This window comes from Molothrus aeneus, chromosome 5, assembly GCF_037042795.1.
Source record: "Molothrus aeneus isolate 106 chromosome 5, BPBGC_Maene_1.0, whole genome shotgun sequence".
Classification (NCBI taxonomy): Eukaryota; Metazoa; Chordata; class Aves; order Passeriformes; family Icteridae; genus Molothrus; species Molothrus aeneus.
In genome coordinates, this window is record NC_089650.1 from 69,308,228 (window position 1) to 69,325,930 (window position 17,703).

A 17,703-nucleotide genomic window follows, 5' to 3' on the forward strand; every position below is an offset into this window, starting at 1 on the left:
CTCTGATTTCTGTTTTATTTCTTTTATTTCACTCTTACTTCTGGGTTTTTTAACAAATTCCTGCAGTGTCCCCAAGCCTCTGGATGTGCTTGTGGTGCCTCTTGTCGCCAAATGGATTTGGAGGAAAACCCTGGAGCTCTGTTTTGATGGATTTTGGTTCCTCTGGAATTGAGGCAAACAACAGGAAGGAATGATCCCTAAATCCCACAAACAGTGGCTTGGGAGCAGCCAGCACCTCTCCAGGCACTCAGCATTCCCTGGGATCTGACCTCAGCCCACATTTCTGGGGAGATCCAGGCTCTCCTTCATGCCATTCCCATCAATTGGATGGATAGGGCTGGACAGGATACAGATCTGGGATGTGCTGCTCCCTTTTGACCCATCCTACACCTCTGCTGGATTGAGGCCACTCTGCCCTCCTGTACCCCACACTCCTCCCTCTGTGGGGTTATTTGGGATAATTTGGGCTGACAATGATGCCTCAGGTTTGGCTTTTCTATTTGTCCCATTCTGAGCTGCTTTGGTGTGTGGGTCTGAGCTCCATATTATGGGATGGTGAGTGCTGTGCACAGAGCAGGGAGACAAAACAATTCCTGCTCCAGCTGGGCACCAAGGCCAAATGACCCAAATCTCAGCCCAGGAGCACAAACCCCGTGGGCTGGAGAGAGAAAAACAAGCAGGGTGGGACTGCAGGGGCTGAATCTGGAATGGGACAATGAACTGCAAGGTGCAAATGGAGCAGAACTGATCCCAGGGAGAGACCCCGGGAGCGCTGGTGCATTTTGGGGCCATTTTGGTTCATCCTGGGTGCAGCCCTGGCTGGGCTCTGGTGCTGCCCAAGGTGGGTCCATGGAGGAGATCCTTGGAATGAATCCCTGCTTTATTCTGGGACTCTGCCCAGCCTCTGCTCTAGCTCAGCTTCTCAAGGCATCAATTTAAGATTTAACAGCTCCTCACTGAATTTTTCCACCTCCTAGTGAGATTTTCCTGGAAGCTCCAAGCTTTTTGCTGTGTTTTCCTTGTCCTTCCCCAGGCAGAGAAGGTGTGGGCCACGTTTGCTGTCATGGTGCTGTTCTCTGATGGTGTTGGTGACATCCAGAGGCTCCTGCAATGTTTCCGGAGCCCCCGCTCGGAGCTGGCCCTGCTGGAGGTCACTGAGGTGCTGCACTGCATGGCCACGCTGCTGCTGGCCATGAGGAACAGGAGCATTCCCATCTCCAACAGGTCAGGAGCTTCCCACTCCAACCCTGGGCGCTTCCCATCAATCCAGCCTCAGATGTTCCAGGGATGAGGCAGCCCCAGCTGCTCTGGGCAGGAATTCCTCATTGCCAAGATCCCATCCCTGGCTGCCCTCTGGCACTGGGAGCCATTCCCTGGGTGCTGTCCCTGCAGGCCTTGGCCCCAGCCCCTCTGCAGCTCTCCTGGAGCCCCTGCAGGCCCTGCCAGGGGCTCTGAGCTCTCTCCGACTTGGAGTTTCAAATCCCTCCAATTCCCAGCAGAACAGGAGCATTCCCATCTCCACCAGGTCAGGAGTTTCCCATTCCAGCCCTGGGCACTTCCCACCATGCCAGGCTGCTCCAATCCAGCCTTGGATGTTCCAGGGATGAGGCCCCTGAAGTTTCTCTGGGAATTCCTTCCCATGATCCCATCCCAAATCTCCCCTTTTTTCCAATCTGAAGCCATTCCCTGTGTCCACCCCTTATCCCAAGTCTCTCTCCTGGAGCCCCTTCAGGCCCTGGCAGAGGCTCTGAGGTCTCTCCAACTCTGAGTTTCAAATCCCTCTGGTTCCCAGGGGTTTTGGCTCTCCAGCCTGGCCTTGGACACTTCCAGGGATGAGGCAGCTATAGCTCCTCTAGGAGTGTTCATTCCAGTGCTTCTCCCCCTCCCAGCCAGGAATTCCTTCCCAATTTCCCATCTATCCCATCCCTCTGGCATTGCCCTTTATCCTGTCACTCCTTTCAGGATACAATATTCAAAAAACTCCAAATTTTCCCCAAATAAAAACAGGATTTAAAGACTCCTCCCGCTCAGCTATGACAATTTAATGTTTTTAATTCCTCCCCAAAATTGATTTATTTTACTTCATTCCAAGTCGCAGGAGCTCCTTCCCTCATGATCCTTTTGTTCCCCCCAAAAAAAGGGGGATCTGAGCAGAGATTCCTTGAGATTGCTTCAGGATTGCAGTGGGAATAAGGAGGAAGGACACAGGGAAATCCTTCTTGGCAGAAAATCGGGAAGGAACTGGAGTGGAAAATGCAAACAGCCAGGAATTAGATGGCTCTGGAAGCTGTGAGCTCTAATCCAGCCTGTGGGACAGGGAAAGGCTCATCCTGAGGGAAACTGGGATGTTTGTTTGGGATGTTAATGATTGATTAATTGCTGCATCAAGTCATTAACCTGCAGGAAATGTGGCAGGTCAAAATCCAGGGATTTTAGAATTTCCATCTCCCTGGACAGGCCAGACCAGAAAAAGTGGGAATTCCTCCTGGGAATAAGGAGGAAATGTGTCCTGGAGGAATTTCCTGATTGCTGTTTGCAGCAATGAATGAGTCTGAGGGTCCAAATCATGAGGAGAGACACAAAACCTCTCCTGGAGGGCTGGAAGAAAGGAACAAAACTGCCCTACAAGAGGGAAAAGCACAGTGGGAAAGCCCTGCTGGAGAATCCAGGTTAATTTTAAACCCATTGTTGTCAGCAGAGTTAAAACCAAAGAATCTCTTCTCCCTCTGCAGGGAAAAACCACCAAGAATCATTACCAGAGTTAAAAACCTCCCCTGAAACCATTCCAGAGCAAAAACTGCTTCACTCTGAAAGCCCAGATCAGCCCCAGATTCCCTGTGAGGGCCCCCAGCCCCAGCCCTGCTGTTAATTGTGGCTCAGGAGTTCACAGTTATCCCCTGGACTCTGATCCCAGGGCAGAATTATTTAAAGAACATTTTCAATTATTCATCAGTTCCTGCAGAGCTTGAGGCTTTTTTTTTTTTTTAAATTATCCAAGGTATTGGTGGTGTTTTAAGTGGCTGCAGAGGTTTAATTTGTTATTAATTATATATATTAAAATAGATATAAAAATTATTTATATATATTATATATATTACCTATACAATATATATTTTATATAATTATTTTATATTTAATATCTATAAATAATATATATCTTTATATATGAATATAATCTATGTTGTACATTATATATAAATTATACCTATATATAGATATAAATATGTATATTAAACATTATTTCTATATATAGTATATATTAACTATATAAGATATATTCTATATAATTATTTTATATTATATATATAAATAATATATATCTTATAAATATTATATAATTTATAAATATTATATTTAAATTATATATATGAATATATAAAAATATATAAAATTATTTTTATATATATTGACTATATAAGATATATTTTATATAATTATTATATTTAATATCTATAAATAATATATATCTTTATATATGAATATAATCTATGTTGTACATTATATATAAATTATTTCTATATATAGATATAAATATGTATATTAAACATTATTTCTATATATAGTATATATTAACTATATAAGATATATTCTATATAATTATTTTATATTATATATATAAATAATATATATCTTATAAATATTATATAATTTATAAATATTATATTTAAATTATATATATGAATATATAAAAATATATAAAATTATTTTTATATATATTGACTATATAAGATATATTTTATATAATTATTATATTTAATATCTATAAATAATATATATCTTTATATATGAATATAATCTATGTTGTACATTATATATAAATTATATCTATAAATATAGATATAAATATGTATATTAAACATTATTTCTATATATAGTATATATTAACTATATAAGATATATTCTATATAATTATTTTATATTATATTATAAATAATATATATCTTATATATAAATATTATATAATTTTTAAATATTATATATAAATTATATATATGAATATATAGAAAAAATATATAGAAATATATAAATTATTTTTATATATATTAACTATATAAGATATATTTTATATAATTATTATATTTAATATATATAAATAATATATATCTTTATATATGAATATAATCTATGTTGTACATTATATATAAATTATATCTATATATAAATATAGATATAAATATGTATATTAAACATTATTTCTATATATAGTATATATTAACTATATAGTATATATTCTATATAATTATTTTATATTATATATAAAAATAATATATATCTTATATATAAATATTGTATAATTTATAAATATTGTATATAAATTATATATATGAATATATAAAAAATATAAAATTATTTTTATATATATTAACTATATAAGATATATTTTATATAATTATTATATTTTTATATATAAATAATATATATTTATAAATATAATATATAATATATATTGTTAATATAAATATTATAATATATAATTATATCTAATTATATATAATTACATATAATTATTATATATATAATTATTATATATTAACTATTTCCTATTTCTCAGTAATTCGTGTTTTATCCCTTTTTTTTTTCCAGGCTTCACTACAATATTTTCTACTGTCTGTATCTGATGGAAAATGCCTCTGGAATTGTGCAGCCTCTGGAAGAGGGAAGAATGGATTTGAGTCCCAGGTGATCCAAGCAGTGCATGCTGAGCAATTCCATGGAGTGAGGAGCAAATATTCCAAATATTGCACAGCAGGAAAAGGTGGAGCTGGATCAGGGGCACAGCTGGTCCTGCTGCTCACCACCTTCCCATGAATTCTCAGAGGAAAATCAGGATTGGGCTTTCCATGTGTAAAATTGGAATTGCTGAGTTTAAATTTGTTCCTGGGTCTATTTTGGAATCATGGCAGGGTTTGGAATCACCCAGTGCCACCCCTGCCATGGCAGGGACACCTCCCCCTGTCCCAGGCTGCTCCAGCCCCAGGGTCCAACCTTGGGCATTGCAGGGATCAGGGGCAGCCCCAGCTGCTCTGGGAATCCCTTCCCAAAATCCCAGCCCAGTCTCCCTCTCCCAGGGAATTCCCTCCATTCCCAGCTCTCCCAGCCTGGGATTGGATCCATCCCCACCCCGACTCCTCTCTAGGAAGGGATTTTGGGATCCGGGGGCTTCACTGGGAATCTCAGGACTCCAGGAAGGGTCTCCCTTCCCTTTTCCATCCCCAACTTCCATAAAAATCCCTTGGGATGGATTCTGAGTGTCCCAAATCCCAGAATCCCAGAGCAGTTTGGGTGGGAAGGGACCTCCAACCCCATCCCATTGCAATCCCACCATCCCAGGCTGCTCCAATCCTTCCTTGGACATTGCAGGGATGCAGGGGCAGCCCCAGCTGCTCTGGCAATCCCAGCCCAGCCAGGAATTCCTCATTGCCAAGATCCCATCCCTGGCTGCCCTCTGGCACTGGGAGCCATTCCCTGGGTGCTGTCCCTGCAGGCCTTGGCCCCAGTCCCTCTGCAGCTCTCCTGGAGCCCCTTCAGGCCCTGCCAGGGGCTCTGAGCTCTCCCTGGATCCTTCCCCTCTCCAGGGGAACATTCCTGTTGATTTTTGGGGTTTTCTTTTTTGTTTTTGTTAAGGTTGGGATTTAAGTGTTAGAGATGGTATTTTGTGTTTAGGTTTAGATGTTTATTATTTTTACTTACATTATAAGTTGTGAGCTTTATAGTATTTTACTACTAAGTTATGAGATGGTTAATTCTTTTTTATATAAGGTTTTTTTAAGGTTAAACTATTTAATTAAGAAATGATACTTAAATTATTTTTACTTTTAAAATAATAACTAATTATTTGGCATTTGTAATGTGGTCTTTTTTGTCTAATTACAAAGTGTTATTTAAACTCATGAAGAAGAAGGTAAAGAAAAAGGATTAGTTACTGTCTTAAAACTTTTATTTTAGTTTTATATATATTACTATATTTTAAAAGTTTAAACTTTTTTATTTAGTGATATTACACCCTTCTAATTAAACTACACCCTTGTAATCTCAGTGCTGTTAATTAATTTTGGAAGTCTTCTCCACACCTTAGGTTAAATGCAGTGTTCTCATGTGAGCCAGAGTCTCTCAGTACAGAAAATCTCAAATTCTCAGCATCCAGAGCTCCAACACCTTCCCAGCACTCCCAATAAATAAGGAATTTATTAATAAGGAATTGAGCACTTCCCTGGCCTGTGGAGATCCAAGCTGGGTTCCTTTTCTGCTGCTGGATTGAGTCATTTCATTCCTTATCCTCCCCTGGAGAAAGGGAATGGGATAAATTCATCCATCACCAAGGTCTAACAGAGATAAAACTGGTTCTAATGAGCTTAAGGTGCCAAATTCATCCTTAAAGCAGAGCTTGGTCCCTCAAAAAGTATATTTTCCTTTGCTTGTGTGTGATGTTTCCCTTTATTTCCTAAAAATTCTTTCCCAAGACTTCTTATTTTGTCTCCATTATTTTCTTATTCGATGCTTTTCTCCTTTTCCCAGTAACCAAGTTGGGATGGGATCAATCTCTCTGGTTTCCCTGTTAATTTCTTTGAACTGGGATGGTTTATTTTAGGAATTTTTAAAGGATTCATTCCTTTCCCGCTTGTTGATTGGAATTTTTTCCCTGTTTCTTAGTGGATGGGCTGATGTCAGACTGACCCATGAACAGCAGAGGATTTTGAGTCACAAAATTGAGCCTGGCCAAACAGTGAAAATAATGGCATTTGCAGGTAAGAGCCCAAAATGTTGGAAAAATGCTTGGGCAATTCCCAATCTGCTCCTTCCCTCCCTGATCCCCCTGTCTGAGGGATTGTGAGATCCCAAGGGGATCAATTTGTGCCTCTGGGATAACAAATTTAAGGGAAAATCTGCCAAAAATGGAGGCAAAATAAAAACAGGGGAAAGAGGAGTGGGAAAATGTGAAAAAGCCCTACAGATCCTGAGTTTGGGACAGGAGGAAGGGGAGATCCACCAGGTGCTGGAGTAGAGATTTCCCTGGAACCCCTGGAGGAGCAGTTCCTGAAGGACTGACCCCATGGATAAGGGAGCAGTTCCTGAAGGACTGACCCCATGGATAGGGAGCAGTTCCAGAAGGATTGACCCCATGGATAAAGGGAGCAGTTCCAGAAGGACTGAGCCCATGGATAAAGGGAGCAGTTCCTGAAGGACTGACCCCATGGATAAGGGAGCAGTTCCTGAAGGATTGAGCCCATGGATAAAGGGAGCAGTTCCTGAAGGATTGACCCCATGGATAAGGGAGCAATTCCTGAAGGACTGAGCCCATGGATAAAGGGAGCAGTTCCTGAAGGACTGAGCCCATGGATAAGGGAGCAGTTCCTGAAGGATTGACCCCATGGATAAAGGGAGCAGTTCCTGAAGGACTGAGCCCATGGATAAGGGAGCAGTTCCTGAAGGACTGAGCCCATGGATAAGGGAGCAGTTCCTGAAGGATTGAGCCCATGGATAAAGGGAGCAGTTCCTGAAGGATTCACCCCATGGATAAAGGGAGCAGTTCCTGAAGGATTGATCCCATGGATAAAGGGAGCAGTTCCTGAAGGATTGACCCCATGGATAAAGGGAGCAGTTCCTGAAGGACTGAGCCCATGGATAAAGGGAGCAGTTCCTGAAGGATTGACCCCATGGATAAAGGGAGCAGTTCCTGAAGGACTGAGCCCATGGATAAAGGGAGCAATTCCTGAAGGACTGAGCCCATGGAAAGGGAGCAGTTCCTGAAGGACTGAGCCCATGGATAAAGGGATCCAGGATGGAGCAGTTCCTGAAGGATTGACCCCATGGATAAAGGGATCAGTTCCTGAAGAACTGGACCCACACTGGAGTGGGCAGTTCCTAAAGCTGTGCCAGGGAAGGTTTGGGTTGGACATTGGGACAATCCCTCCATGCAAAGGCTTATCCAGCCCTTGCTCAGCTGCCCAGGCAGGGGTGCAGTCCCCATTCCTGCAGGGATTTTAAAACCCTGTGGATCTGGCACTTGGGGACATGGATGGCCTTGGAAGTGCTGGGAATGGTTGGGCTTGACCCTAAAGAACTTTGCCAACCTAAATAATTCTCTGTTTCTCTGAAATCAGGAGTGAAGTGGAATATTTGAGTTGGGACAGCAGGAGAAGGAGATGTAAAAAAAAATTAAAATATATGGAATAATTCATTCCTGACCATGGATATTTTATTCCTTATTTTTATTTTATTCCTTCTTTTCCTCTCCTCCCCAGGCACAGGGAAAACCTCCACCTTGGTGAAGTACGCGGAGAAATTCTCGGAGCTGAAATTCCTTTACCTGACTTTTAACAAAGCTGTGGCAGAGAAGGGGAAAAGGGTTTTCCCAAAGAATGTCACCTGCAAGACCTTCCACTCCTTGGCTTTTGGAAGCATTGGGAGGCAGTGAGTGGGGAATTCCAGTTCCTTTGTGGAAGCAGGGAAAGGACGAGGAAGGGGAAGTGGTTTTGAGGGGAACCCCCAGGATTCGAGGCAGCACAAATAACGGGGGGAAATTTGTCTTTTGTGGTTTCCAGATGGATGCACTGGGATGCTCCAGGGATTTTAGCATCCATGGGAGCACCCCAAAGCCAAGGAATGGTTTAGGAGATGGAAATCCACTGGGAATGAGGTTTTCCCACTTCCCATTCCCACTGGAATGCTACAACTGCTCCAAGTGCTGCTTTTCCTGAGGATCAGTTCCTTTTCCAGAGGATCACTTTCCTTATCCTGAGCTGTTGTCATGATCCAGTTTCTGTCCAGTTCTGGCACATCTAAGCTGGGGGTAGCAAGGAAAATGAGCCATGACCTGGAACACCAGGAAAATCCCATTCCCTGGCTCTGCAAACACCCTGGAATTCCAGGGATGAGCTCAATTTTCCATTTCTAAAATGTATAAAATCAACAAATTTGTGCTTCCACCAGGACAAATCTGTGCAGATTTAAAGATATTCCATTATTACAATGAATTGGGATATAAAGCCAAGCTTTTCCCAGGGATAGTGCACAAAAAAAAGGGATTTCTGTGGGTTTTAACTTTTTTTTGTCTCTTTCCTGTCTTTTTTCTTTCCTGTCTTTTTTCTTTCCTGTCTTTTTTCTTTTTTCTTTCCTGTCTTTTTTCTTTTCCCTCTCTTTTCCCCCCTCTCTTTTTTCCCCCCTCTCTTTTTTCCCCCCCTCTTTTTTCCCCCCTCTCTTTTTTCCCCCCTCTCTTTTTTCCCCCCTCTCTTTTTTCCCCCCTCTCTTTTTTCCCCCCTCTCTTTTTTTCCCCCTCTCTTTTTTTCCCCCTCTCTTTTTTCCCCCCTCTCTTTTTTCCCCCCTCTTTTTTTTCCCCCCTCTTTTTTTTCCCCCCTCTCTTTTTTCCCCCCTCTCTTTTTTCCCCCCTCTCTTTTTTCCCCCCTCTTCTTTTTTCTCCTGTGGTTTTTTTTTCCCTTTTTTTCTGTCTTTTTTTTTCCTTGGCTTTTTTTTTTTCTTTTTTCTCTCGTTTTTTTTGTCCTTTTTTTGTCTTTTTTTTTTGTCCCTCTGGCACAGGTACAAAGAGAAAGGCAAGCTGAACTTCTCCAAGATGTCAGTTTATTCCATCAGCTTCCTCCTCCGGAATAGGGAGGGCCAGTCCCTGTTTGTAAGAGGGAAAACAGTGTCCCAAACCTTGGGAAACTTCTTCTCCTCCTCAGATGAGGAGATCTGTGAGGAGCACGTGCCCCTGTGGTTCAAAAACACCCATGGAAACATGCAGCAAATGAGCCCACAAGAAAAAAGGGTGAGTTTTTGGGATGGAGCCTCTGGAATTTTCTGAGGTTGGATGGATGGGGTTTGGAGAAGTCTGGGATAGTGGGAAATGCCCCTGCTCATGGGTGGGGTGGCACTGGATGGGCTTTGAGGCTTTTTCCAACCCAAAGCATTCCATGATTTTATAAAATAATTCATGTTCATCCCCCTTCCCAAAATGTTGATCGGAAGAGATTTTCCCGTGTTCAACTGAAATTTGGGATTGGGGAATCCTTCAGTCAAGGGTTGGGGTCAGTCCTGAGCTTTGGAAGAAATCAGAGGCAATTCCAAAGGGATTGGGATGAAAATCAAAAGGTTGGGAGGAGGAATCAAAAGGTTGGGAGGAGAATCAAAAGACTGGGAGGAGGAGGCATCAAAAGGTTGGGAGGAGGAGGAATCAAAGATTGGGAGGAAGAATCAAAGACTGAGATGAAAATCAAAAGATTGGGAGGAAGAATCCAAAGGTTGGGAAGAAAATCCGAAGGTTGGGAGGAGGAATCAAAAGGTTGGGAGAAGGAGGAATCAAAAGTTTGGGAGGAGGAGGAATCAAAAGGTTGGGAGAAGGAGGAATCAAAAGACTGGGAGGAAGAATCAAAGATGAGATGAAAATCAAAAGATTGGGAGGAAGAATCCGAAGGTTGGGAAGAAAATCCGAAGGTTGGGAGGAAAATCCAAAGGTTGAGATGAGGAATCAAAAGACTGGGAGGAGAAATCAAAGACTGGAAGGAAGGTGATGCTTGGGGAAAAAAGGCATAATCCCTGTTTTCCCTAAAAAATACTTTCAGCCAATCTCCTCCCCAAATCCTTATGGATCTGAGGAGCTGCTTGGGGTGGGAAAAAAGGGATCTGGGGCTTTTTGGGAATGGCTCCCAGTGCCAGAGGGCAGGCAGGGATGGGATCTTGGCAATGAGGAATTCCTGGCTGGGCTGGAATTGCCAGAGCAGCTGGGGCTGCCCCTGCATCCCTGGCAGTGCCCCAGGCCAGGCTGGAGCACCTTGGGATAGGGAAAATGTCCCTGTCCATGGATGGGGTGGGACTGGATGGGCTTTGAGGCCCTTTCAAGCCCAAACCATTCCATAATTTTATTTTTATCCCCTGGTTTTATCCCAATCCTTCTGTTTTCCCATTTTAGATCAACGTGGAAGAGGCCAAAGAGATTTGGCACAACATGAAGAAGCTGGATGGAGATGCAGAGAAGGAATACAAGATGAGTTGTGATGGTAAAAGAGATGGAAAATCCCTTGGGAAAAAGGGATTTGGTGGTGGAAAAATCAATGGATTTATTATTCCTACTTCTGGCTGAGCATCCAGAAGGAGAAAATCCCTTTTTTCCTGCCAATAGCTCACCAGGGAATATCCCTCTGGCTCAATTTTTCATTTTATCTGTATTTATGAAATACAGAAAATGAATTTGTGCTCCCACTAGGATAAAAATGTGCAGATTTTAAGGATATTCACGTTTTTTAATGGCTAAAAATAAAGCCCAAAATTTGGAAGTTGCTTCCAGCACATCCTTTCCTCTGCATAGTGCTGGAGATAACTGGAAAAAACCTTTTTACTGGAATTTTTGGTGGGTATTAAGAAACTTGAAATCATCAAATTTGGGCTGCCAAGAGAGACAGAGATTTTTTGCAACCCTTCCAAATGTGGAAATTCCAAACAGGAAGCAAAGCCAGAAATGTCACAAAAAAAACCCAAAAAAAGGGAAAAAGGGGATTTGTTTTAAAGATCGTGGTGGATCTTCCCTGTCCTTGAAATTCCTGGTTTTTTCCCCTCAGGATATTTGAAACTTTGGCAGCTCAGCAAGCCCCAGCTCTCAGGATACGATGCCATTTTTGTGGATGAAGCCCAGGACTGCACTCCAGGTGAGTTATTCCAGGAGCTCCAGTCCCACTCCCAGAGGGGATTTCCATGTGCTCAGGAATGGGATGGAAGTATCTCAACCTAAACATTTGGAATTTAAACTCATTTTCCCCTCAGGTTTGACATTTAAACTGAGCTTTCCCTTGGGTTGGGAGCAGGTTCTTCCCTCATGATCCAAACTGAGCTTTCCCTTGGCTTTGGACCCTCATGATCCATGCTGAGCTTTTCCTTGGGTTTGGATTGGAGCAGGTTCTTCCCTCATGATCCCAACTGAGCTTTCCCTTGGGTTTGGATTGGAGCAGGTTCTTCCCTCATGATCCAAACTGAGCTTTCCCTTGGGTTTGGATTGGAGCAGGTTCTTCCCTCATGATCCCAACTGAGCTTTCCCTTGGGTTTGGAGCAGGTTCTTCCCTCATGATCCAAACTGAGCTTTCCTTTGGCTTTGGACACTCATGATCCATGCTGAGCTTTTCCTTGGGTTTGGATTGCAGCAGGTTCTTCCCTCATGGTCCAAACAGAGCTTTTCCTTGGGTTTGGACCCTCATGATCCCAACTGAGCTTTTCCTTGGATTTGGAGCAGGTTCTTCCCTCATGATCCCAACTGAGCTTCCCCTTGGGTTTGGATTGGAGCAGGTTCTTCCCTCATGATCCCAACTGAGCTTTTCTTTGGATTTGGACCCTCATGATTCCAACTGAGCTTTTCCTTGGGTTTGGATTGGAGCAGGTTCTTCCCTCATGATCCATACTGAGCTTTTCTTTGGATTTGGACCCTCATGATCCCAACTGAGCTTTCCCTTGGCCTTGGAGCAGGTTCTTCCTTCACGATCCAATTTTTTTTTCCCCTCACAGCCATCGTGGATATTGTTCAATCCCAGAAGTGTGGGAAAATCCTGGTGGGAGATGCTCAGCAACAGAGGTTCTTCCCTCATGATCCAAACTGAGCTTATCTTGGATCTGGACCCTCATGATCCATGCTGAGCTTTTCCTTGGGTTTGGATTGGAGCAGGTTCTTCCCTCATGATCCAAACTGGATTTGGAACAGGTTCTTCCAAATTGAGCTTTTCCTTGGGTTTGGAGCAGGTTCTTCCCTCATGATCCAATTTTTTTTTTCCCTCACAGCCATCGTGGATACTGTGTAATCCCAAAACTGTGGGAAAATCCTGGTGGGAGACCCTCAGCAGCAGAGGTTCTTCCCTTGTGATCCACACTGAGCTTTTCCTTGAGTTTGGATTAGGTTCTTCCCTCATGATCCCAACTGAGCTTTCCCTTGGCTTTGGAGCAGGTTCTTCCCTCATGATCCAATTTTTTTTCCCTCACAGCCATCGTGGATATTGTGCAATCCCAAAACTGTGGGAAAATCCTGGTGGGAGACCCCCACTAGCAGAGGTTCTTCCCTCATGATCCCAACTGAGCTTTCCCTTAGGTTTGAAGCAGGTTCTTCCCTCATGATCCCAACTGAGCTTTTCCTTGGATTTGGACCCTCATGATTCCAACTGAGCTTTCCCTTGGCTTTGGAGCAGGTTCTTCCTTCATGATCCAATTTTTTTTTCCCCTCACAGCCATCGTGGATATTGTGCAATCCCAAAAGTGTGGGAAGATCCTGGTGGGAGACCCCCACCAGCAGATCTACACCTTCCGGGGGGCTGTCAACACCCTGTACTTACTGCCTCACACCCACGTGTACTACCTGACCCAGGTAAGGGCAGCGTTTTCCAAGGATAAATCCCAGTTCCATGGAAAATTTGGCACCGTGGAGGCTTTGCTTTTCCCTGGATTCATGGGAATCTGGCAGTTGTGGGGCTTTAGTGGAGGGATCCCATCCTGTTGGTGGAAAAGTGGGAGTTGGGATTGAGGCCTTGTTTCAGGGAGATTCCTCTTTTTTGAGGGGATCACATCTGGAATGCTGGATCCATCTGTGGGATCCACCAGACCTGGGGCTGTTGAGAGAGCTGGGAATGTTCCCCTGGAGAGGGGAAGGATCCAGGGAGAGCTTCCAGCACATTCCAGGCCTGCAGGGGCTCCAGGAGAGCTGCAGAGGGACTGGGGCCAAGGCCTGCAGGGACAGCACCCAGGGAATGGCTCCCAGTGCCAGAGGGCAGCCAGGGATGGGATCTTGGCAATGAGGAATTCCTGGCTGGGCTGGGATTGCCAGAGCAGCTGGGGCTGCCCCTGCATCCCTGGCAGTGCCCCAGGCCAGGCTGGACACCGGGGCTGGAGCAGCCTGGGACACTGGGAGGTGTCCCTGCCATGGCCAGGAGTTCCAGGAATATTCTGAGGATTTTGGTGCCTTTTCCAGGAAAAAAAGTTATCCAGGAGTTTGGTGGGAATGGCATAATTTGGATTTAAGAATGACCGGGATTTCCAGGAATATTTTGAAGGGATTTTATTGCTTTTTCAAAGAGGAAAGTTCTCCAGAAGGTCTTAAAAATAACCAAGATTCCCAGGAACATTTTGGAGGGATTTTGATGCTTTTGCCATGGAAAAAAAACAGTCCAGAAGATGGCTGGGAATCCCATAATTCCATATAGATAGATGGAATTGTAGAGATTCCAAGAATTACTCTGGTTTTCCTGCTGATCCCGGGATTTTTCCAGAGTTTCAGGTTCGGCCCCGAGATCGCCTACGTGGGAGCCACGATCCTGGATGTGTGCAAAGGGATCCGCAGCAAAACCCTGCTGGGAGGGAACCAAAGGGGTGAGCTGGCAATGGGGATCCCCCAGAGATCCCCCAGGGATTCCCCAGGAATCATGAATTAATTAATTCCATTAAATAAGAATATTAATTAATTTGATCCGGAATAATTAATATATAATATAATATACTATTATATTATATACTAATTTATATTATATATATAATATAATATGTATGTATATGTATTATATATTATATGTAATATATATATAATATATATGTAATAGCATATATTATATGCTATTATACACTATTATATTATATACTGTTTTACTATAGTATATTATATTTCTATTCTATTATACTATACTATATTATACTATATTATTATATATTATTACATTATATATTACATTCTATATTATTATAGCATTACTTTTATTATTTTCATTATAATATTACTGTATTTATTATTACATTATATATTACATTCTATATTATTATAGCATTACTTTTATTATTTTCATTATAATATTACTGTATTTATTATAGTATTTTATTAATGGTAAAGTATATTATACTGTACATATTAATATAGCAAATATTAATATAATATTTAATATCAATATAATATCAGATGCTATTATTATTAAATAATAAATACTATTACTGAACTATATTAAATAATCTTATATTAATATGATGTATAATAAATATAATTAAATTATAAATTTAATTTATACATTTAATTATGAGTTAGCAATATATTCATTACATTGGGGAATACTTAATCAATTGTATTAAATAATAATATTAACAATGAGTACTAAATCATGAAATTGATGTAATTTAATTTATTCTAAAATTTGATAATTGTGTGCTTGGAGATAAATACTCAATTCATTTCCTGAAAATAAATATTTAGTTAATTTCCTAAAGTTCCATTAAAAATGGAAAATATTACATTAATAATAACAGGTAAATATTAACTATTAACAAATTAAAAAATTACTATATTAAGCAGTAGCAGATAAAAAATGTTACTATTAAGTTAATAATAAAATATATCATTAACAATGAAATGTAAATATTAAATTAACAATAAAATATAAAAATAAATTAATATTAAAATATAAATAATAATAAATTAATTAAATTCAATTAATATTAAAAGAGAAATAATGCATTTATAATAACAGATAAATATTAAATTAATAGTAACAGATAAAATAATAACATAAATATTTTATAAAAATATTAAATTAACAGTAAAATATATTAAAAATAATAAAATATAAAATAATAAAAGATTACAGTTAAGAATGACAGACAAAATATTATAATATTAAATTAAGAATGGGATATTAGATTATATTAATATTTAAATATCAATAATAACTAATTTACCAAAATTAAATTAGTACTAAAATATAAATATAAGTAAAATAAGTATAAAATAATAAAAGGTTACATTAAATTAATAATAAGCCATTAACAATTCATTGCCTACTATTAAATTTGCAATAAAATAGAAGCAATAAATTAATAGCAAAATAGAAAATAATAGAATATGTAATTAAGTTAGCAATTAAATCTAAATAGTGATTACTTTCCTAAAATAGAATAATAATGAAAGATAACAATAAATTTAGTAATAAGATATAATAAATAAAATAACTTGTTCATTAAATAATATTAATTATTAATTAACCAGGAATTCCAGCTGGGAATGGCTGTGGGTAACTGGGAATGGCTGTGGGTAATGAGAATGGCTGTGGGTAACTGGGAATTCCAGCTGGGAATGGCTGTGGGTAACTGGGAATTCCTGGCAGGAATGGCTGTGGGTAACTGGGAATGCTGTGGGTAACTGGGAATTCCAGCTGGGAATGCTGTGAGTAACTGGAAATGGCTGTGAGTAACTGGGAATTCCAGCTGGGAATGGCTGTGGGTAACTGGAAATGCTCTGAGTAACTGGGAATTCCAGCTGGGAATGCTGTGGGTAACTGGAAATGCTCTGAGTAACTGGGAATTCCAGCTGGGAATGCTGTGGGTAACTGGAAATGGCTGTGAGTAACTGGGAATTCCAGCTGGGAATGGCTGTGGGTAACTGGGAATGCTCTGAGTAACTGGGAATTCCAGCTGGGAATGGCTGTGTTTAACTGGGAATTCCAGCTGGGAATGCTGTGAGTAACTGGGAATTCCAGCTGGGAATGCTGTGGGTAACTGGGAATGCTGTGAGTAACTGGGAATTCCAGCTGGGAATGCTGTGGGTAACTGGGAATGCTGTGAGTAACTGGGAATTCCAGCTGGGAATGGCTGTGGGTAACTGGGAATGGCTTTAACTGGGAATTCCAGCTGGGAATGGCTGTGTTTAACTGGGAATGGCTGTGTTTAACTGGGAATTCCAGCTGGGAATGCTGTGTTTAACTGGGAATGGCTGTGTTTAACTGGGAATTCCAGCTGGGAATGCTGTGTTTAACTGGGAATGGCTGTGAGTAACTGGGAATTCCAGCTGGAATGCTGTGTTTAACTGGGAATGGCTGTGTTTAACTGGGAATTCCAGCTGGGAAGGCTGTGTTTAACTGGAAATGCTGTGTTTAACTGGGAATTCCAGCTGGAATGCTGTGAGTAACTGGGAATGGCTGTGTTTAACTGGGAATTCCAGCTGGAATGCTGTGTTTAACTGGGAATTTCTCCCCCAGGGGACGTACGGGGAGCCCGGCAGGGGAAGGTGGCGCTGCTGTCCCGCAGCAACAGGAACGTGTTTGAGGACGCTGTGGAATACTCTGGGAGAGACCCCCCGGCCAAAATCCACGTCATTGGGGTGAGGGGTGTTGCACCCAGTCAAATTCCAAGGATTTCAAGGAATATTCCAGGAAAAAAAAAAGGAATTTTTTGTGCCCAGGGGTGCCGTTATTCTCCAACACTCACAGGCCTTGTCCCATTTTGAGGCTTCTTTGTGCAGGCCTAAATCCATTTTAGGATAATTTGTCTCATTTTTATGAGGGAGGGGGCAAGGAAAGAGGGATGGACAGCTGGAATAAAGAATTCCAAGGTTTTCAATGAATATTCCAGGAAAAATTTTTGTGGTCACGGATATTCAGAGCTGTTACTCTCCAACCCTTGCAGCCTCATCCCATTTTGAGGATAATTTGTCTCATTTTTATGAGGGATGGGACAAGGAAAAGAGGGATGGACAGCAGGAATAAAGAACTCCAAGGATTTCAATAAATATTCTAGGAAAAGGCAGTAATTTTCAGGAAAAAGCAGGAATTTTTTGTGGCCAGGGATGTTATTTGGAGCTGTTCCTCTCCAGGCCTTTCAGCCTCGTCCCATTTTGAGGCTTTTTTGTGCAGGCCTCAATCCATTTTTAGGATAATTTGTCCCATTTTTATGAGGGATGGGACAGGGAAAGAGGGATAGACATTTGGAACA

General features: G+C 41.0%; 1 protein-coding gene across 2 annotated transcripts in view; it reads left to right on the top strand.

The window, feature by feature from the left end:
• Positions 1-17,703, top strand: part of FBH1 (F-box DNA helicase 1) — a 46,524-nt gene that overhangs the window by 13,498 nt on the left and 15,323 nt on the right. For both annotated transcript variants that reach the window (XR_010783756.1, XM_066551075.1), the window contains 10 exons: positions 1,034-1,224; positions 4,585-4,680; positions 6,652-6,746; positions 8,244-8,412; positions 9,535-9,763; positions 10,904-10,991; positions 11,550-11,636; positions 13,194-13,330; positions 14,229-14,328; positions 16,971-17,092. Coding sequence is in view for 1 of the 2 variants with exons in the window: in XM_066551075.1 (XP_066407172.1) it covers positions 1,034-1,224; positions 4,585-4,680; positions 6,652-6,746; positions 8,244-8,412; positions 9,535-9,763; positions 10,904-10,991; positions 11,550-11,636; positions 13,194-13,330; positions 14,229-14,328; positions 16,971-17,092 (1,314 nt within the window). In the remaining variant the exon portion in view is untranslated. The remainder of the gene's footprint in view (positions 1-1,033; positions 1,225-4,584; positions 4,681-6,651; positions 6,747-8,243; positions 8,413-9,534; positions 9,764-10,903; positions 10,992-11,549; positions 11,637-13,193; positions 13,331-14,228; positions 14,329-16,970; positions 17,093-17,703) is intronic.